This window comes from Protopterus annectens, chromosome 1.part0 (assembly GCF_019279795.1).
Source record: "Protopterus annectens isolate FY-2018-M chromosome 1.part0, PAN1.0, whole genome shotgun sequence".
Taxonomy (NCBI): Eukaryota; Metazoa; Chordata; order Ceratodontiformes; family Protopteridae; genus Protopterus; species Protopterus annectens.
In genome coordinates, this window is record NC_056725.1 from 1,852,315,193 (window position 1) to 1,852,338,555 (window position 23,363).

General features: G+C 45.4%; 1 protein-coding gene across 1 annotated transcript in view; it reads left to right on the forward strand.

The window, feature by feature from the left end:
• Positions 1–23,363, forward strand: part of RICTOR (RPTOR independent companion of MTOR complex 2) — a 3,179,211-nt gene that overhangs the window by 678,063 nt on the left and 2,477,785 nt on the right. Inside the window, exon 10 of the mRNA XM_044069875.1 lies at positions 12,510–12,577. Coding sequence (XP_043925810.1) covers positions 12,510–12,577 — 68 coding nt within the window. The remainder of the gene's footprint in view (positions 1–12,509; positions 12,578–23,363) is intronic.

Here is a 23,363-nt window from a genome sequence, read left to right on the forward strand (position 1 = left end):
GTTAATCAGGCCGACTGAGGGCAACCTGCCAGTAGATTACCCAAATGTAATGACTGCAACAGTGAATACACTCCAACGTCTACATTTATGGTAAGTGTACACAACTGTACTTTCTCTGCCATGACTTTTCCCTTTACATAGCTGCTGCTGTAGTACAGCAGCACTATTAACTGCTCTCTTCAGCAGCAGAGACTAGTCTAGTCTAATGTGACAGTACTTTGCAATTTTTGATGCAGATCACAGTGATTGAAGTCTATATATGATTCAGATGTGTCTTGCTATTCAGGAGTGGTACTGCAGTTCACTGTATTTCTGAATTGCATCACAAGTTGTCCTTCTGTTCCTATGTTGCAGAATTCTTAGTCTGGGATTCCCTGCCTCAGGCGACCCGAACTTCGGCTCCTTATACGAAAGCTTAAGCCTACTTGCTGTCAATGCGTGGGACGTCACACGTAAGGCCATAAACTAGGGACCTTAAATGTGACGTCTGCACGCACAGATTTCAGAACTTTGCAGCCGCAGTCGACCATCACATCGATCGCTTCGTTCCTCTTCTTTGAAGAAGTCTACAGCTAAGCACCTCGTTGGGAATTTTGTTTTGAATTCTTGCTTGAGCTTGGTTTGCTGTACCTAACCATTAGGCAATGTCTGCTAAGAAGGGCAAATGCCGTTGCAGGCGCTAGATTCTGCATAAGGATACACACGACTGTTGTGTTTTCTGCCTAGGCCGAGAACATGACCATATCTCTTGCCCTGTTTATCAATCATTAGTACCTAAGACCCTCCGAAGCCATCTGGCCGCCCAAAGTCTATATTTAGAAAACCAGAGACTAAAAAAGCTAGCACTCAGGATGGATCGTGAGTTGGCTGCCCCAGATGAATCGCCACAGAAAAAGGCCAAGATTCCAAGGCCTAGTACTTCTGCCTCTCCACCATTGGACGTCCCACCAGCTTCCGATTTAGAAGTTGAGGGACGTCCATTAGAGCTGTCTACTTTGGTGACTCCCCTCTAGGAAACCCCACTTTGGAAGTTACAGCCAGTACGTCCACAAAGACAGCTCAGATGTCGGTACCAATAGATGTCGAGGGGGAACCAGACAACGCCGGACAACCGACCGGGATGTCTTTACCTCCTATTCCGGCCGCTGAAACCAGGCCTTCTCCTAAGACTACTCCTTTGAAAAGGAAGCAGAAAACTAAGCACCTACCTCCACCCACAGAGGGAGTTCCAGACTGGCAATCTTTCACCAACTCCTTGATGCAGGCTTTCATGGCCCTTAGGCCCACGGCCTCTTCCCCCTCCACCATTCCTGTTCTCAGTCCTAGGTCTGCCTCATCTACTTCTCTCCTCCTTCCCACTGCCCATGAAGGGAAAAAAGAACAGGAGGCTTACTATTCATCTTCAGATGAATCCATTACTTACTCATCTCAAAATTGCCCCTCATTAGAGTATTATTCCTCTGATGAGGAATGCATAGAAGGGGACTCTCCACCAGAGGATATCACCTTTGGGGAGACCATCACAAAAATGAAAGAATATTTTAAATGGGACACCTCCCAAATGACTGAAACTCAGAAGAGATACTTTGAGTTACTTCAAATGGAATCTCCCTCCCCTTCAGCCATCCCACCAGTTATTTCTCCCTACCTTGATGCATTCTCTGCAGCATCTAAAAACCCAGACTCTCGGCCTCCTGCCCTTAAGAGGCCTGACCATTTCTATAAAGTAGCAGATGAACAAAAATTCCTGGTGAAACCACCCCTGGCAGACCCAGCAGTGATTGCTGTATCCCCTGACAAGACTGATTCCTTCATCTTCTCCATTACCTACTGACACAGATAGTAAACGCATGGACAGGATAGGCAAGAAAGTTAATACCTCAAAAAACTCCAGCTGTACTCTGTCGCATATCGTCTACTCAGAGGCAATCTTTGCCTAACATACAAAGCTATGTCAAACCCAGAGCTGTTGGACATGCTCCACTTAAAGAAATCCCAATCTCTCCGAGCTACATGCACTAGGGACCTAAACCTTGTCACCACAATAAACAGAACATGCTGGAGGGATAGATTCCTGTCCCAGAGACTTCCCATACTCTGGAACAAACTACCTATCTATATCAAACAAAGCTCCTCATTAGCACTCTTCAAGAAAAATCTTGATGATTGGATGGGAGATAGGAAATTCACCCCAGGGATCACTTCTGTGGCCCTGCTTGACAGGGGCACAGGAAAATCATTTTCTTGGGTGGCAAAAGCCAGGGTACCATTTGGCTAGGCTTATATAGGCCTAGGGCCAGTAGCCTAGTACCTACCAATGAACCTCTTCCACGTAGCCTTCAGAGCTATCAACTACCAAACCCATATCATAAAATATACTTTGGACCTTGTATCCCAAGTTTCTACCTTCCTGTCATCCATACTTAACTGCCCTAGCAAGACAGAGGTAGCATCAAAACTGTCCCTGGCTTCTTAAGTGGCCAAGTATTCTATTAGATGCAGTTTTGATGCAACAGAGGCCTCTGCAAGGTCTGCTGCTTCTGTCTCAGTACCACATAGATATTCATGGCTATGCCTTCAACCCCTACCAGGGGATTTCAAGTAAAAAATTCTAGATGCCCCTCTAGACCACAACCTCCTGTTTGGTAAACAGTCTACATACCTCTTTTAAAACCTTCAGGAGAAAAGTAAAGAGCTTCAAGACATCAAGCACCTGCTGGTGTCTCCCCTTTCTAAATATTACAGAAATTGCCCTGCTAAGACTACCTTGGTCAGGAGAACACCTTCTGCTACTCTATTCTCTTCCAGGCATCGGAAAGGAACCAGGAGGCAGACCACCTCCAGACCAGTAGCCTCACAACCTATCCAAAGACTGCCCTTTCCTGACAGAAATGGCTCCAACTATGCGTGACTGCCTTGCCCACCTCCCCTTGTCAGCCCGCCTCTCCCACTGCCTCCCCCTTTGGAGATCCATCACCTCAGACCACTGGGTGCTGGCAATAGAACAAGAGGGATATTCCACAGGTCCTGCAGGATCTTCTGAACCATGGAACTATAGAACCTGTCCCTCCAGGACAGGAAGGAAAAGGCTTTTACTGAAGATTATTTTTTGTCTTCAAAAAAGATGGCCCTTGGAGGCCAGTACTGGATCTGTCCTTTCTAAACCTATTCATAAAAGTTCCATCATTCAGAATGTTATCCCTACAAACCCTTCTTCCACTATTGCCAGCTCAGGCCTTTATGGCCACACTCGATCTGAAGGAGGCCTACCTCCATATGCCAATAAAACCCTCCTACAAAAAATACTTGTGTTTCACTGGGCCATGTTCACACTTTCATTTTACAGCCTTGCCCTTTGGTTTATATACTGCACCCAGAGTATTTACAAAACGCCTAGCTCCAGCTATAGCCTTTTGCAGAATCGAAGGTGTCCAAATTTATCCTACCTAGACGACATCCTCATTCTGGCAGAAGGAGAGGACACCCAACAAAACCATCTGCAGTTCTTCATTTCCCTGCTTTAGAGCCTGGGGTCCACCCTCAACATTCCAAAATCATCCCTAACCCCCCAGCAGGACAAAATCTTTCTGGACTGCAGGATCACAACAGACCTGATGTGGGCATTCCTCCCTCAGGACAAAGTTATCTCCCTCTCTACCCACTTCCAAGACCTAATGCAGATTCAGCAGATATCTGCAAGACAATTCTTAAGGGTCGTGGGGCTGATGGCAGCCACCATCCCTATGCTGCTTTTGGCCAGAATGCATATGCGAAAACTGCAGTGGTACTTGAAGAGTGTGTGGTCTCAACACAAACACCCTCTAGAGTTTCAGGTTACACTCTTGCCCTGCCTCAAAGCAAAACTAAGGTGCTGGATTCAACAAATACTAATGAACCCAGGCCTTCCACTTCAACCCCCCCACCCCCACCCAGCCCAGTACATGCATACAGATGCATCAGACCTAGGGTGGGGGGGGCTACCATGAAGGGCTTCATGGCACAGGATACTTGGCATCCTACCCTCCAAAAGAAACATATCAATGTGAAGGAAATGACAACAATCCTTTTGGCCCTGAAAGCCTATCAATAATCCTGCAACCAGGCCCCCCTTCTAATCTTCACAGACAATACCACAGTCATGTGATACCTCAACAAAAACAGAGGGACCAAGTCCTAACTTCTTTGCCGGATAACTATCCAAATTTGGGACCTTGCCTCCAGAAATAACTTATCCTTGCAGGCAGCATACATTCCTTCCCAGGACAGCCAACAAGCGGATGTTCTCAGCAGAACATCCTGTCTACAGCAGGAGTGGATGCTGAGCAGGGATGTGTTTCTAGACATTGTCCACCTGTGGGCCACACCTCAGGTAGATTTGTTTCCTCCCCCCAGAACAAACAATTGAAATTCTGCACCAAGGATCAATCTCCACTTGCCTGGAAGGTAGATGCCTGCAGCATTTCATGGAAGGGATGGTTTCTGTATGCATTTCCACGCTTCCTTCTCATTCAGGAGGTCCTCCTGAAGATCAGGAAGGACAAACCAAAAATCTTGCTGGTGACTCCCTGTTGGCCAAGGCAGCACTGGTTCCCCCTACTACTCTCACTAGCCAAGGGCAGTCACCACAAGTTACCCCACAAGGTGGACTTCCTTACACAACAGAAGGGATCTCTCATTCACTCTCACCTACAGAAGTTAGGTCTAAGACTCTGGGTGATAAACTTTTAATTCCTTTCAGGCACCACTACTCCGAGGACGTGCTTTCAGTACTGAGGGAGGCCAGCAAACCAACTACAAGGAGATCCTACATGTCAGAATGGGAAATATTCTCCAAGTAGTGTCTCCATAGGCACAGGGACCCTTTTCAAGCAGATACCCCTCTAGTCCTTAGTTATGTGTGTGAACTTATCAAGGTTGGCCTTTCATACTCTTCAGTGAAAGTCCACCTATCTGCAAGTTTCTGCCTGCGTACCACTAGAACCCCTTCTACTAGCCAGGCTAGATGTTAAATTATTCCTGAAGGGGGTCTTTCACATCAGACCACCAAGAAAGCCCGTCCCAACTCCTTTGGACCTAAACTTCATCCTGGAAAAACTCATACTGCCTCCATTCGACCCAGCCAATGCTGCAACGTTCTTAATGTGCACATGGAAGATTGTACTGCTCGTGGCCCTCACCTCTGCTAGAAGGTTGTCAGAGTTACAAGCTCTCATGGCCTGCTCACACCCTACACTATTTTCCACAAGGATAGGGTGACCCTGTTTTCTAACCCTTTTTTCATGCCAAGGGTGGTCAACAAATTGTCCTTTAAACCAATCTGTTCATCTGCCCATCTTCTTCCCCTCTTCCATTAATAACAGTGAGAGGATACTCCTTTTACTAGATGTGCACAGACAACTAAGGTTTTATTTAGGCAAAACTAAGTCCATCAGAAAATCCAACCAACTCATTGTATCCTTCCACCCCAGAGACCTGGGCAAGGCAGTCTCCAAACAAACCATTTCCTGCTGGATCAGAAAAACTGTCTGATGTTCATCGTGCATACAGCTGCAGTAATCACAGATGGGTTTTCAGCCGTCAGGCGGTCCCTCGGTCGGCCGAATTACAAAGTCTTGGTCCGGCGTCGGTTGTCGTCGCTTACTCTTCTGACGTCAGCGAGGCCAGAGTATATAAGACACAGCCGACGCCATGTTCTTCAGTCTTTTTTGCCGCGCGGTGCCCGAAGCAGAAGCAGTTCGCAAGTGCCGGTCGGCCAGCTCCTGAATTACGAAAAAAATTGGAACCGAAGTCTTCTTTAAAGCTAAGTACCCCGTTGGGGAAACTTTTCTTGCCTCAGACCGATGTCAGAAAAAGTTAATAATTGTATTTCTTGTGGGAAGCAAATACCGCATAAGGATTTCCATTCCCGTTGCATAGCTTGTTTGGGCCCAGACCACGGCGTCTCGGGCTGTCGCTTGCGCTACCTTCAATAAACGCACTATCAAGCGCCGGGCGGAGTTCGCCCAACACTACTTTGGTAAAGCTTTTGATTATAAGATGTCGTCGGACACTCCGACTACCGTTTTGTCCAAAAAACGCAAGGAAAAGGACCGACACGTGAGACCCGCGGTCCCTGCCGACACCACGCCAAAACAGGCTACACGTGGTCAGGTTCTCAGCGAGACGCCTTTGCAGTCCCTGACTACCGACGACACTCCTTTGGCGGTGTTCTCTGTACCCGAGACTGCTGGGTCCTCGGTCCTTTCCCAGACTACAACCGAAGCCCCTGCTAATGTCGAGCCTACTAATGTGGACAGGTCCACCTCCACCCATGATGTATTTAGGCCCTCATCTTCTTTTTCAATAAAGGCTTTTACTAAATCCAAAGCAGCCAGGCATCCCACGAGGCCTGTTGAACAGGGCCCATCTCCTGGACCCATGCCTAAGAAACAGATGCTTAAAATGGCTGAGGATTTAATTACTCTTATCAGAGGTTCTCAGCCCCCTCCTGACAAAAGAGACCCAGAGTGGAGGAAGAATCTCCCTCTTCTGATCAGGCATCCATTTTATCAGAACATTCTGATGCAGAGGAACACTCTTACTCCCCTTTTGAGGATTCGGATGCAGAACAGTCCATTCCTTCTGTATCCCCTCCTGAGGATTTTTCCTTTGGGGAAATCTTGCACACTTTGAGGGAACACTTCCATTGGGAAGGCCAAGACTTTTCAGATTCCAAGAAAAGACTTGGGGAATTTCTTTGGTTACCTAAGCACAGACCTCTGGCTATACCCCCTGTTTTGAATGTACTGGATGATGTCTATTCGGAGGCTTGCCTTAACCCTGATTCTCTGCCTCCTGCACCAGTAAAACCTGATAGGTATTGCAGAGTACCCTGCTCTCACCAATTTCTCTACAAAGGCCATAATGCTGACCCTGAAACCATTTCACAAGGCCCCAAGGGATTAAAGGCCTCCAATGCCAAGAATCCACTCCCTGCAGAAAGGGAATCCAGATCTCTAGAAAGGTGGGGTAAAAAGGTATATACCTCGGCCACCCTAGCCATGAGGGCTTTAAACTGTCAGTTTCATATGATTAAATATCAACAGTACCTGTTATCACAATTAAGGAAGAAAATGTCTCAACCTGAACAACCAGATTTAAAAGAGTTACAGGATATGATGCATAGTGCGGAGCAAGTGGGTAAACACACCTTACAATGTGGTTATGATGCCCTAGAGGCTTCCAGTAGAGCGGCTGCCACAGGATCAGTCATTCGCAGGCATGCCTGGCTTAGGGAACAAAATTTACCTGATCATGTGAAAGCTAAACTTCTTGATGCTCCTTTACAAAAGGATGTATTATTTGGTACTAATGCTGAGGACATACTACGGAAAATGGAAGAAAAAGCCAAATCTATGCAAACTGTCAAGGCTTTCTTACAGGTCCAACCACCACGTTTTAGCAGAAATTGGCCTTCAAAAAACTGGTTCTTTCCAGCCACTGACAAGCCCCAAAGAGGCAGATACAGACGCACAAGGGGCAGAGGGCAATCACAAGGATCATATAGAGGCAGACAATGGCAATCTCCAGCACCAAGAGGTGGTGAAGACAGCGCACAACAATACAGGAAGCAAACCCAATGACTCCCTCATTTCCATGCCAAGCAAGTCTCAGCTGACAGCACCTTTGGGAGGGAAACTAGCATTATTTGCAAGCAATTGGCATATTGTCACAACAGACAAATGGATACTGGACATTATAAACAGAGGTTACAAATTTCAATTTCACACTCTTCCAAAATGAGAGGCATGCCAAACCTGCCACAAAATCAAAGGGCAGAGGCACAACTGCAAATTTCAAAGCTCCTAAACATGAGAGCTATACAAAAGGTACCTACACTCCAACAAGGTCAAGGTTTTTATTCAAGACTTTTTCTGGTACCAAGAAAAGGAAACGACTGGAGACCCATTTTGGACTTATCCATCCTAAACACATTCCTACTCGTGCCAAAATTCAAGATGCTCACATTACAGCAACTTCTTCCCATGCTGGGCAATGAGTTTTGGCTGGTAACATTGGACCTTAAGGAGGCATACCTGCATGTCCCAATCAGACAAAGCTGCAGAAGATACCTCAGATTTCTTGCAGGTTCAATCCACTATCAGTTCTCTGCATTGCCCTTTGGCTTATCTACTGAGCCCAGAGTATTCACAAAGTGCCTGGCATCAGTGATTGCCTACTGCAGACTTCAAGGGATACAAATTTACCCTTATCTGGACGACTGCCTGATCCAAGCGGACAGCAAACGCATACTACTGGAACATCTGGCTTATGTGACATGGTTACTGCTTTCTCTGGGATATACCATCAACAAGGAGAAATCAAGACTAACACCATCTCAGAAAATAACCTTCCTGGGTGCCAACTTGGACACAAACACCCAGATGGCGTATCTTACGCCAGAAAAACAAGGGCAACTATCTCAGTACTTCAAAACACTAGCAAAATACCAGGCTTACTGCAAGGAAAATCCTGCAGGCTCTGGGATTCATGGCATCTTGCATTCTTCTAATCCCATGTGCAAAGCTGCATATGAGGAAACTTCAATGGTACCTAAAAAATCTATGGTCTCAACACAGTCACAGTTTGAAAGCAATTATACCAATAATTCCATGTTTGCAAAAGGAATTTCTATGGTGGGCCCAAGCATGTCAAGTAAACACAGGCCTTCCATTCTGCAAGCCTCAAGCAAAACAAGTCATAATCACAGATGCCTCAGATTACGCCTGGGGGGCGCACATGAAGGACAGGTGCATTCAGGGCAGATGGTCCCAAAAGGAAAAGCACCTTCACATCAATCAAAAAGAAATGCTAGCAGTCATAAATGCAATTACAGCTTTCAAGGACTTCCTGCATCCAGGACAATTACTGATAAAAACAGACAACACCACAGTAATGTGGTACATAAACAAACCAGGAGGAACACATTCATACCCCTTGTGCAGACTAGCCATGACTCTTTGGAACTTGGCTCTGGAAAGACAAATCGAACTTTAAGCACAGTACTTGCCAGGACTGGAAAACACACTGGCAGACACTCTAAGCAGAAATTTGACAGATCCACACGAATGGCAGTTACATCCTCAGGTACCCAAGCGTGGGGGAGGCCAGACATAGATCTTTTTGCCTCCCACGGGAACCATCAACTGAAAAAGTTTTGTTCAAGGACCTTTCATCCAAAGGCCTGGAAAGTGGATGCCCTTTCATTCAGTTGGACAGCATGGACAGTTTATGCATTCCCACCTCTGCCCCTTCTGCCCAAGGTGCTTTTGAAAGCAAGAACAGACAAACCAAGGATGATACTGATTGCTCCAGATTGGCCAAGGCAACACTGGTATCCACTCCTGAGGAGCCTAACACATACTCCTCCCTGGTCCCTGCCTCTAATGCCTCTTCTACTGACTCAGAACAGCTACAAAACTCTTCACAGTCAGCTGAAAACACTCAACCTAGCTGCATGGAAAATTCCTTGACACCACAACAGTCCCTACTCTCCAAGGAGGTGCAGGAGGTCATTTTGGAGGCCAGAAGACCATCTACTAGAAAAGCTTACTCTGCAAAATGGAAGCGGTTTTGCTGTTGGAATGAGAAAAGAGGCCAGGACCCTAGAAAATTGAACTTGCCTCAGGTTTTACAGTACCTAGCTGAACTGCTGAACAGTGGACTTTCATTTTCTTCCATAAAATACATGCCTCAGCCATTTCTGCAGAATTCAACACGGATCCTCCTTTATTCTCTCACCCACTCTTACGACAGTTCCTCAGAGGGGCTAAGAATATAAGACCTCCAAGGAAGCAACCAATACCAGCCTGGGACCTTAATTACATACTAGAAAAATTAACATTGCCTCCCTTTGAACCTGCTGCCTCAACAGATCTGCAACATTTGTCCTGGAAAACAGCTTTCCTTCTGGCCATCACTTCAGCTCGTAGGGTTTCTGAACTACAGGCCCTCATGGCGGTGCAGCCCTTCCTCATCTTCCATCAGGACAGGGTTTCCCTTCGTACCAACCCATCTTTTATGCCAAAAGTGGTATCCAGGGTAGCCTTAAATCAAGCCATACACCTACCTACCTTTTATCCTAACCCTCAAAACAAAGGGGAGAGGCTGCTTCACACTTTAGACATCCATAGGCAGCTACGTTATTATTTGGACAGAACAAAGTCCTTCAGGAAATCAGAACAACTTTTTGTGTCCTATGCTGTAGGGGCTCAAGGGAAACCAGTTGCCAAACAGACCATTTCCAAGTGGATAGGCCACTGCATACGGTTTTGTTATTCCTATCATGGGAAATCTGTCCCTACTGGTATCAGATCTCACTCCACCAGGGCCACAGCCACCTCTACAGCCTTCCTCAGAGGCGTTCCTACTAAGGATATTTTGGAGGCAGCCATTTGGAGTTCTGTACATACCTTCACAAAACACTACCACCTACCCTTATACTCCAGAACAAGAGCAGGCTTTGCCACTGCTGTTTTGCAGGACATTCTGGCTCAACCCAGTTCCTCATAGTACCTACCACCCTATGCATAGCTTTGGGACTCTACCCATCTGTGATTACTGCAGCTGTATGCACGATGAACATAGTACAGTTTTGTACCTACCATAAATGTAGATGTTCGAGTGCTAATACAGCTGCAGTACAGGTTTCCCTCCCTCCTTCCCCACTTGGTAAAGGCATGGGGCCTAACAACCTCTTCATACCACCTGACTGGGTTATCCTGCTATGTTTTATTTGCTTGCTTACACTGATTTTGCATTACATTGCATTGCCTACATATGTAGATAAGCCTTATTTATGTATTGCCTTCCTTTTGGGGGCACCTGACATCTGGGGCAAGAAAGACTGAAGAACATGGCGTCTGCTGTGTCTTATATACTCTGACCTCGCTGACGTCAGAAGAGTAAGCGACGACAACCGACGCCGGACCAAGACTTTGGAATTCGGCCGACCGAGGAACCGCCTGACGGCTGAAAACCCATCTGTGATTACTGCAGCTGTATTAGCACTCGAACATCTACATTTATGGTAGGTACAAAACTGTACTTTACTGCTACTCCCACCACGGCAAGGACCTACTGCAGGGAGTAAGAGCTCATTTTTCCAGGGCTGTGGCATCCTCCAAAGCCTTCCTCAAAGACCTAGACACAGCTTCCATTCTGGAGGCAGCCACCTGTTCCACCATACACGCAGACACTACAAAGTGCACCATGTCTCCAGAGCCAGGGCAGGGTTTGCTAGGGCAATCCTGCAGGGCTTTCTGGAATCAGCTGTCTCTTCCTCCACCCTTCCTTCTTCCTAAGCTGTGGCACTCTCCCACACTAAGAATACTACAACATAGGAATAGAAGGACATAGAATAGTTGTGTAAAATCTTACCATAACCGTAGATTTTCTTCTCTTCCATGTTGCAGTATTCCTTTCCCCCACCTAGCCTTCTTTATTCCTTTTGACCTGTTTAAGGAGCACCCTGGGGCATCCCCTAGACTGAGGTCAGACTAACCAACAAATGGCACTTAGCACCTCTTGTGGACATCATTTGGCTCTCTCTACTGAACTGTTTGACTGGGCATTTAAATTCTGAGGTCTGTGCATGCAGACGTCACATTTAAGGTCCCTGATTTATGGCCCTACTTGTGATGTCCCACGGACCTACAGCAACCAGGCTTAAACTTTTTTGTAAGGAGCTGATGTTCAGGTTGCCTGAGGTGGGGAATCCCACACTAAGAATACTGCAACATGGACGAGAAGGACATCTGTGGTTATGGTAAGATTTTACACAACTATTCTTTCCTGCATACTAGCCTAGTAGTATGGATATATGTCCTCTAGAGCTTATAGGCTGCATTGCACTTTTTTCTCTCTGTCTTATGATCTCTTCCTGGTGCCAGTTCTTCTGTATGATTCTGTTGTATACATAAACTTTACTAGCCTAGTAGAAGTTATGTATACTGCACATGGCCATCCCATACATGTATCAGTGCAGCTTTGCTCCCATATTGATCTTGCAAATACCATACTTGTGTTTGTTGTACAGTGCTGTCTTTATGTATGCCACAGTAATGTGTAATATCCCCAACCTAGCACCTTCAGCCCTATTAATGAGGTAGCTGTGCTGTACACCTGCAGTTGTACCTGTACCCCTCTCCACACACACACACACACACACACACACACACACACACAGCATCTTGTGTACCTTTCTAAACATGTGAAGAAACCATGCCATGCTTTCCCATCTTAACATTTTATGGATTGCATGCATCTATGTAGTGCTCTGCAGTTTACTAAACTGTTCATATCTGTATCATTTAAGGCACCGTAAAAGGCAGCATATTAGTGGTAGAATTGCTTGCTTGTTATAGCCAACCAAAAAAAAAAGAGTAATAATGGCACAGACGTCACTGGAATAGATGTGAAGATTTTACTTTTTTCTTGCTGTTACTATTTGTAGTTTTTCTTTTATACAGGGAGGACAGAGAGGCACGATTTCTGTCTAGCAAAATGGCAATAGTAGCAACATTCCGATCATGGGCAGGTAAGTGACACTTATTTCTTGTAATGTCGTGTGTGGTAGACTTTCCCTTTGTCTTTTTCGTTACAGAAATGGTGTTGAGTTTACTTTGCTTGCATAACTTGTTTAGTAGAAAAAGTAAGTTTTACTCTTATTTGTATGCATTAGTTATGTAGCATTTAGTCGTGTGTTGGTAACATTCTTGGTTTACCATGAAAGGAGACACATTTGTATTACCTACAGGTTGTATTTGTACTGTATTAACAAGAGTAAATAATTGTAAAGGTGCCACTTTTTAAAATGGATTCACACAGACTTATGTGACACCCCATGTATTTTTACAACTGAAGAAGGGATATGTGTAATAATTCACAACCAAACAGCACGCACCCGGAGTCTTTATGCCTATAATGTTAAATGTGCATGTGTCTCATTTAGTTGAACACTTTGTGACGAATAAACAATATAACTTAACATGCCGTGAATTGAATGCAATAAGAAAATTAAGCCAGAACCAGTGATTTGCATATTTCTGTAAACGGTGGGAAATTGTGGCACTGTGATTTTTTTTTTTAAACTCTTGTTTATGTCCAAAGCAAGATATTTTTTGCAGGAGATGGTGAATTTTGTGTGATGTGTATAGTAGTTATAAGAGAAGCCAAGACTGTCAGTGTAACAGATATTCATCTCTATTGCTTTTTCTTGCAGTTATTGTAATATTTTTGAATATTTACATTTGTTTAAATACATAAATGGCATGTGGTTTAAAATGAGAGGACAGTTTAGCTGTGGTCCAGAGTCTGTTATTTATGCCCTGTGATATTTCTGTTATTTATATTACAAAAGCAAAGCTGGGGCGGCACAGTGGTGCAGCATTATCATTGTCACCTCACAGCAAGAGGTTCTGTGGTTCGATTCTCAGCTGACGTGCTTTCTATGCAGAGTCTGCATGTCCTCCCTGCGTTCGCATGGGTTTCCTCCCACATTCCAAAGACATGCATCTGAAGCGTTTCTCCCTGGGCTTCCGCTGAAAATGAGCTCTGTCCCAGTTGGACTTTCCTGGTCAACATATGTTAAACTAAATAAAATAAAAGTAACTTTAGAGTGAGACTGCAAGAATACATTAGGGATTTACGTAAGGGGAAGGAAGAAAATTCTTTTGTAGTTCGTTTTGAGATGTCATGCAAATGGTGTTAGCTTCCCAAGGGCTAGCAGGTTAGAAAGTGGAATTAATTAGAAATATGTCTTAGAATTTAAGAGATTGCTACAATATAAAGAATCCATTATTATATTTTAAAGTATGGTAGATGAAACCTAAAGGGTTAAATCAGGAAGTTAACTGGGCAGGGATGATTGGTTACTTGTATGATGGTGCCATAACTATGCATTTTTAATGATGGTTTTTCACTGATGTGCAGATTCCTTGAAGCTTTTGCCAATTTCATGACATTTTTATAGTGCTTCAATAAAGACGTCTAAAGTGTATTAGTTGTGAATTGTATGTCACATTCCCATTTTATGAGAAGTGGAAAAAGTAATATTTTGAGGTGGTCCACAGCATTTTGCATAACACATTTCTAGTATGTAAATTCTGGATACCACTTTAGATTTCTTTGTTTTCCAAACAGTAGATTTATTTCCATAACTATCAGCAGTAATTCATTAACATTGAAATACATTTAATATTTTTCAGTCCTTTGAACTGTCTAAATATCAAGCTGGTTTTCTGAATTGTCTCCCACATTTTGAGTACTTAGTATTCTGTAGTTTGCACATCTGATATTCTGTACAAGGAGCCTCATCTGGTACAAAATTAGCAGACATTTATTCTGGATGCTCTGTATCTGGGTGACCTCTTTTCATTCTTACCTTTTGTGAAAGTGCCTTTTGGGACACTTGTGTGGATGTGTCTGCACACTTCTCTGACTTCCATAGGCAAGGAGGCATCAGACACAGCCTTTTTAATCAACAACAGATGTTGCATTTTTTTTTTTTTTTTGCTCAGCGGGTTCTGTCTTCATTAATAACAACACATTATCCTGGTTACGCAGTGTTTCACACCCATGCTTTCTTGGTGCTTTTCTGAAGAACCTTTCTGTACTCTCACTCTGTCTTGGTCAGTGTTTTATACTGTTTGTTAAACTGACTTTGCTTTGCATAAATTCATATCGAGATTCCTGGGCAATAGTAAAGAAGTAGATGTAAGTGTTCTGTTTAACCTGTGACCCATCAACTAACTAAAGACAGGCTTGTCTGTGAATCGTTCCTATATTCTAGTCAAATTGACTGCACATCTCCATAACAGCCGCTGTTCATGCTTTTTTTTCCTTCATAGAGCTTTTTACAGTCTGTTGAAATGCCAGTTAAACTGTGGATGATTAGGATTAGAATCACATTTAAAACTCACATTTCTCTAAAAAAAAATCTTGAATTCCACAATTGCGTGTTCTGGAATATTATATAATCTGAAGTAGGATATTCATTTGTCTGCAACCTGTGGGTTATGGATCTGATATCGGATCCGAACCGGCATGGTTATCCAGCTATGGATCCAAGCTCTCAGCTCCTCCCCTCACCCATAATGCCCTGCTCTACCCTCATGACCTCAGATCTCGTGACTGGATTTGGATTCATAGCTCTCAGCTAAGTGGTGATTTATTACCTGTTAAAACAGAAAGTTTTAAGTTTTTTGTGTAATTCTGTGTGAAAGTTTAGGTTTCCCTCCTTGATAGTTTTATTTTGAGTTAAATTAAGTAATTTTTTCCCTCCCTCGCTGTTGCGTAGAGTGTGTGTGTGGCCTGTGTGTCTTTTTGTTTTAAGTTACTTTTAGTAGCTTTGTAGATTATGGCTGATCAGCCTAAATCTATTTTTTCAGTGTGGCCATAAGCTCTCACCGGCTGATGGCCACACTCGTGTGTTAAGGTCTCGGGTTGAACACCTCACATCTGGTTGTTCCATATGTGCAGGGTTCAACCTCAGCAGACGAGGAAGGCGGAGGTCCAAGCTTGTCTTGGTTTTTTAGGTCCACTTCTCTCCTCTCTCCTCCTCCTTCGAGAAACTACTGTGGCTACAGTTGTTCCCCCTGTGGCACCCTCCTGCTCCTGGGACTCAACCTCCCTGAGATAAAGGACAGGGAGGAGGAGAGAAGCACCAAGCACGCGGGGCGAGACCTCTGTTCGCCCCGCCAGCCCGCCTACTCCCTCCCTCATTGTCAGGTTCGGTCTCCTCCTTCGGCTCCGGTCCCCTGTGTGCTTTTCACGGGTCCTGAGGAGGAGGAGACCCCGAGGAGGCACTCAGGCCTACCTCGGTAGCCTCGCCGAGATCTACACATAGCCTTTCTGATGCTGATCTGGACGGATGATGAGAAGGTTCATCCAGGCCCAGATGCAGATGGGAGTGCTTTGTTTCCCTCGGGGAGCTCAACACCCCTTCTCCGACCCGCTATCCGGGTGCTGAGCCGAGCAGCCGGGCGGGGTGGGTCCGGCGCCCATAGTACTTGGTACCGGATCCGACCCTGCCCAGATGTCGTCGGACCCGACCTCGGAGCCTGGATCCGAGCCGGATCGGGGGATCAGTGCTCGCCCGGCTGGGCCTGTGTCGGCGTACTGTCGCCTCGGAATCCGGAAGCCGGGCGGCTCCGATCCCCCCTCCCGGAGGGGAGGAGGATTTGTCGGATCCTTTTGGTGAGTCGGCTCCCCTCGGCTTTTGATGTAGTGGAGAGGGCTCTGTTGGTCTCGGACCCCGGCACTTGTTCGGCTCCGCTCCCTCTGCACTGGGCCAGGCTTCCACCATCCGGTTGCTCCTATGGAAGGACTCCTCTGACAGCCCCCAGAGGAGGTCCCCAAAGCATGTCGCAAAGGAGGCACATTGACTCCCGAGTCTCTCAGAGACACGGACTTGGAGGAAGGGATGTCTCCTTTGGAGACATCATGGAAATGCTCCAGGGGGGTGGTCTGCCCCAAGTCTTCCTGTTCTTGGAGGCATTTGAAGTGTCCCCTGGTGGACCTTATTACCACCAGGACACCGTGGAGACAATTCCCAAAGACCGGATAGGATCCTTAGTCCGCCATCCGACGGACCCATTGGAGTAAGGGGCCTGTAGATGCCATACAAAGAGGGAACTGGCTCAGGAGAGTCCCTCAGTCCACCCACCGAGCAAGGAGTCTCGGATGATGGACCGCTTGGGGAAGCGGATGTTCAGTCGGCGACCCTTCTTCGTAAGGGCTGAACTATTTGGCACATGTCATTAGGATGCAGCGAGATCTTATTAAGAATACGCTGCATCCCCTGAGTCCATTTCGGAGGAGGACAGAGTTCTGCACTCCTCTTAGGTCAGTTACAAATTTCTATGCGGCTACTCTCCCATGCGGGGAAGGCGCCGCCAGAGCTGCGGGACAGGACTGGTCACTGGGCGCAGGCCTGGCTCCACTGCGATTTTCTGAGCCCTTCAAAGCTTTGATGGTTCTGCTCTGTTTGGCAAGACTCTGCACCCCAGAGGCCCTATTCTAGGAACCAAAAGGGTCAGAAGAAGATGTGGTTCCAGTCCCAGCCTGCTCCGGCCAACCAGTCCTTCGGGCGCAGAGGAGGACAGGGAGGAGGCCGCCCTACAGGCAGAGGGGCTCCGAGAGACTTCGGGTCCAGGGAACCTTTCTCTGAACGGCCCACGCAGCAACCCTGACTGCTCTACTCTGGAGGCAGCACCTAGCGGCATCGGAATCCATAACGTCGGACCGGTGGGTGCTCCAAATCATATCCAGGGATATCGCATTCCTTTCCTTCACCTTCCAAAGTTGAAGTCCTCCCAGGCGTCCCACCCGTCAACGGGAGGCCGCTTTGGCAGAAATTGGCCATCTGCTAAAGAAAAGAGCCATCCAGCCCATTCCCCAGACCAGATCGGATCAGGGTTCTACTCCAGATTCTTTTAGTGCCAAAAAGACGGGGAACTAAGACCAATCCTAGACCTCTCTCTTGAATCTGGCAGTTCCCAAAGAAAAATTCGAATGGTCACTCTGCAATCTATTCTCCCCTTCTGGGAGAAAATCACTGGATGTGCTCGATAGACCTCAAGGCGCGTACTACCACATCCTGATGGACAGGCGCTCCAGGAGGTTTCTCCGCTGGGAGCCAGTCACTACCAGTTCGGGTCCTTCCCTTTGGTCTCACCACAGCCCCAGGGTGTTCACCAAAGTATTAGCAGTGGTAGCGGCCCACCTGAGGCTTCAGGGGTGCAGGTCTTTCCCTACCTGGACGACTGGCTTCTTACGCCCCAACAAGGCATCTACTTCTATTGGCGAGACTCCTTTCTCCATCTTGCTCCTTTCTGGGCATCACAATAAATACAAAAACAACCTGGCGCCCACACAGCTCTTAGATTTTATAGGGGCCAGGCTAGACACAAGGAGTTTGAGCCTTCCTCACTGCGGACAGAGTTCTAAATCTGCAGCTCCAGGTGCGGGCCATTCTCCATTCAAGTTCTGTTCCAGCGGAGTTGGTCCTGAGGGCTCTAGGGTCCATGGCGCCGGCTATAGCACTTCTTCCTCTTGCCAGGCTCAATATCGCATTCTACAGTGGACGCTCTTAGTACAGTGGTCATACCTTGCTCTCCCATGCATCATCCCATAGCGATCAGCAAGGCTTGCAAGCGGTCCCTCTTGTGGTGGCTCCACTCCCGGATCTCCACAAAGGCATTCAGAGACCTTACTGCATATCAATGTTCTAGAGATGAGAGCAGTGCTCTCTAGCACTTCAGGACTTTCTTCCCTTGGGAACAATTGCGATTCAATCGGACAACATGTCTGTTGTCTGGTACATCAACAAGCAAGGGGAACAAGGTCTTACCCTCTTTGTCGAGAAGCCATGAGAGTTTGGGAATGGGCACGGTCGGTCCAACATCCTAGCGGACAAGCTCAGTCGCACCATTCTGTCCCCTTACGAGTGGTCTCTCAATTGTCAAGTAGCGGAACGCATATTCGCACGGTGGGGAACCCTTCATGCGATCTTTTGCTTCTCCCTCAAACACCCAGTTTTTCGCTCTAATACCTCCTCCGGAGGTACCCCAAGAGACCTCTGGTGCATGCTTGGCCACCCGGTCTTCTGTATGCCTATCCACCCTTGCCTCTGATGCTCCAAGTTCTTCAGAAAGCCTCTCGGGTGGGTTGCAGAATGATTCTCATTGCTCCATTCTGGCCTCGACAGATCTGGTTCCCCTTCCTAAGGTCTCACTCGGTGAATCCTCCTTGGATTCTAGATCCCATCCCGGATCTGATATCCCATCCATCCTGCATTCCTCCTCCGAATCTGGACAACCTGAAGCTGACCGCTTGGCTGCTCCAGTTCCACTCTTGATAAGGACTCGGTATTTCTTCACCGGTAAAGGCAATTTTGGTGGCTCATAAACCATCCACTAGAAAGGTTTACGAAGCAAATGGAAACGTTTCTCTTTGTGGGCGGGCGGCAAGGCCTGAATCTTCCTCTCCCTTTAGTGCTTGACTTTCTAACCACTCTCTTTAACGATGGTGCCAGCAGTTCCACAGTCAAAGTACAACTGGCGGCAATTTCTCACTATCACATTGGCCATGACTCTAATCCTCTTATGTCAGCCAAATTGTGTAAAATTTTCTTAAAGGTACTTTTCTTCTCAGGCCCCTATAAAACAAGCAGTTCCTCCTTGGGACCTTTCTCTGGTCCTACAGGCCTTGACCGCCCCCTCCTTCGAGCCAGCGGTGGATCTCAAATTCTTGTCCTACAAGACAGCCTTTTGGTAGCCATTACATCAGCCAAGAGAGTTTCTGAACTTCAAGCATTATCAGCTAAACCTCCTTACTTGGTATTTCATCCGGACCGTGTCTCCCTCAGGACCAACCCGTCCTTTCTTCCTAAAATCGCTTCTGAAGCAAACATCAATCAATCCATTAACCTCCCTGTTTTCTTCCCTAAATATGAAAACAAAGGTGAATATAAGCTACATTCACTAGATGTTCACAGGCAACTTAGATTTTATCTGAACAGGACAGCTGGTCATAGGCAATCCGACCAGCTGTTTATTTCCTTTGCAAAATTCAATTTGGGCAAGCCAATCTCTAAAGTTTCTCTGTCCCGCTGGATTTCACAGTGCATTTTATTGGCTTATCAAGCTTCAGGAAGGCCGCTGCGGAGGTGTTCATGCCCATTCAACCCGGTCAGTATCTACCTCGGCAGCCTTCAAGGCTAGGATTCCTCTAGATGATATTAGCCACGTGGGCTTCATTTCATACGTTTATTTCCCACTATAAGTTGGATCTTGCATCTAGGGTAGAGCATCCTTTGGCTCGGTGCTCCGGAATATCCTTCCATGATGGCAAGATTCAGGTAGCTGGGGACTCTGTCCCACAGGTTGCAGAAAAATGAATATCCTACTTCAAATTTTGAAGTTATGTAATCACCATAACGTTCCCTCTGAGTAGGTGTATTCATTTGTCCCTCCTATCCCCCTGGCCTATCAGTTTCCTGCATATTCTATGTTACCCTTTTTAGGGTATTGTTGCTTTGGCAAACTCGATCTGAGGTCATGAGGGTAGAGCAGGGCATTATGGGTGAGGGGAGGAGCTGAGAGCTTGGATCCATAGCTGGATAACCATGCCGGTTCGGATCCGATATCGGATCCATAACCCACAGGTTGCAGACAAATGAATACACCTACTCAGATGGAACGTTATGGTGAGTACATAACTTCTAATTATCACACCTGGAATTCTATACCTTGAAAGCAAAACTTTTATTGCACTGATCTGATTTGTACTTGTAATATATCTGTATTTTGTTCATTCTTGTTTTCTTGAGTAGGTTAAGCCCAGCAGGTTTGCTAACATCGTGACTTCTGATATCTTTGAATAATTATCAGTAGACACTAAGTACACACATTCTGAATACTGAAAAATATTTTGTCCCAATTTATTCCATGGTCTTCTTGGAAATTACTAAGATGGCATTTCTTTTGTTGGATTGTTATGATGACTAGCAAGATTTATAGAGGTTTATAGCAGTCCCAGAAAAGGTGGAAGGGAGAAACTACAAGAATTGCATGTGTGACTGTAATCATTAATGGATGGGAGTCCCACTGTACAGGGTATAAAATATGATTATTGCAAAATTATTATCCTACCAGTTGAAAGAAGATATCTTGTCAAGCTTATGGGAGAAAAAGGCGATACTGAAGGTTGGTGAATCCTGAATCTTTGTAGACAATGGCCACTCTAACCAGCATCTGATAAGATGGAATGTATTCATTGTCTTACAAACAAGGAAATGAATCTCAGATTTAAAGTTGTACATCCTAGACATTTTAAGATATTTTATCCACTTGGTGTTAAGACATATGGAGAGTCACAAAAAGCCATTGGTGAACTCGTCATTAGTGAAAACTTAAACAGGGGTAAAGCAGGAAATTGCAGTTGTAGCTGTAAAGACATAAAGGGAAGGAACTGATATGGTAGCCAAGAGGAAGATTCCCCATAAAAGTCAGAATAAACTGCTAAACAAGTCCAGGGAAGTTTAAGAATTTTCCAAGAAGATGAGGGACATGACAGATTCTAATGCTCTATAAATTATCATGGAGGAAGAAGATGATTGTCAGGTAAGAGACTGTTTGAAATATAGGAATAATTTGGTAAACTGAAGTAAAGAGAGACAGAGACAGCCAGCAACTGGACAATCTTATAACTAATTATGATTAATAAAAGGTGTAATTGTTAATTAAGGCAGCTAAGACGGTACATTTTTTGTTGCATGAAAACGGCGAGAATTAGTGCAGGCATATGAGCACATTCCAGTTATTATTCTCTAGGAAAGGGAAGAGTTAATGAAAACTTTGTACTAACAGAGATGTTAGCAATTGGATTTAATATGTGCATTTGTAGACTGAAAACGATAGTGTGTTTAAGGAAAAAAGAGGAGTTAAAGTGAGATGTGCAAAGCTGAAAAATAATGGAACTGTTGAATGTGACATGCTAAGAGATGTGTGCAGAGGAATATAGCATAGAATTTGAAAGTGACTCACTTAGGCAGCAAACTTCAAATGCTTAAAAAATATGATTCCAGAGCAGAGTTTTCTAACTTGACAACTATGAAATGTTCAAGACACTTTGGTAGAAAGAAGCAGAGGAGGTACTACGAGATTGGCACTTGAGAAGAGCAGTGCAAATATTAGTGGGGATGGAGCTAGTGATGGGAGGATGGATTTAAAAATACAGATCTATCACTGGGGGAAAGAGGGAATATTCAAGGCTAGATTAGCTGTGGCAGGCAGACTAGGAATGGAAACTGCTCAACTGTCTGTCTAGCCACTTAATAGGTCTGACCTTTTGACAATAGAAGATAATTATGCGTTCCCCGAGAGGTTTAAAGAGGCAAGGATAAATGGCTGAGAATTGGAAACTGCAAAATGTGAGTCTGGCTTATGAAGGAGAAGCAGAACAAATAAGAATAAAGAGAAGTACCTAAGGGAAAAGGAAAATGATTAAAAAAAGGAGGAGAGACGCATACTAAATTAAATAAAGAGACTAAAGGAAGATGTGGGCATTTCTGTTTACTGTAGATTAGTGAATGAATCCCTAGTCAGTAAGGAGCCTTAGATAAGAATTAGTGCTTAGGTTACTTGGAATAGGAATCAAGTAAAATGCATTAACGAGCTCAAGCTCAACAACCAAGTTCACGAACAATACATTTTTGTCCATATTTTTATATTTTACTGTTATTGGTGTGGGAAAGATACATGGATGAAAATTAAAAAGTTAGCATTACTAGGCTCCGAGACCCATTGTGAAGTTAAGTGAAGGCAGCAAAAAAGAGACAAGTAAATTTCAAGGGAAAGCAGGAGAAAGAAGACAAAAATGGAATGTAAAGCAAAGCAGGTGAGAAAGTATAAGGAAAGTGACTGATGCCAAAAAGAACATGGAGATGAACTTAAGTGTCTTGGATTGTAAATGGATTTATGGAGGGACAGAAAAGGAGAATGTACTAACATGTATTTCACAGGGGAAAATAAATGTTTTATTGTTGCAAGAAACACATCTTCATTAGGTGGTGCAGCGGTAACATTGTCGTCTCACAGCAGTAGGTTCTCCTGTTCGATTCTTGTCTGGGGTGTCTTCTGTGCGAAGTCTGCATATCCTCTCTCTGTTCGTTGGGGTTTCCTCCCAGTGCTCCGGTTTCCTCCCACATTCCAAAGACATGCATCTGGAGCTTTTCTCCCTGGGCCGCCTCTGAAAATGAGCTCTGTCCCAGTCGGACTTTCCCAGTAAACAAATGATCTGAAATAGTTAACTTCATTTGTGCAGCAACCTATGGGAATCAGATCTGACTTAGGATCCGAGCCAGCAGTTTTCAACAGCTTAGATACGAGCTCCAAGCTCCTCCCCCTACCCATAATCCCCTGCCATCCCTGACTGACCCCAGATCTAGTTTGCCGCGGTTTAACCAACAGCAGCTCGATCTTGAGTTCCAGGCGTTTAGAGTTTTTTTTGTGAGAAAAATGTAACTTTTTCTTTCTCTTTTCTACCCTACTTGGTTGTGAGTGCTTTCAGGTCCCTTTTTGACTAAAATCCTCCCTAGCTTAACTTTATATTTTTTGTAATTAACCTCCCCCTTCCCTCGTGGTTCCGTTAGGGTTGTGTGTGCCTGTTTGGGGCCTAACATGTGTGGCTGTCCTTCTTTAATTAAAATGTCTGAGGCCCCAAAGCCTATTTTTTCTAAGTGCACCGAGTGTGCCCATAAGCTGTCCCCGGTGGATGGCCACACTCTGTGCGTGCTGTGCCTTGTGGTTGAGCACCTCTCT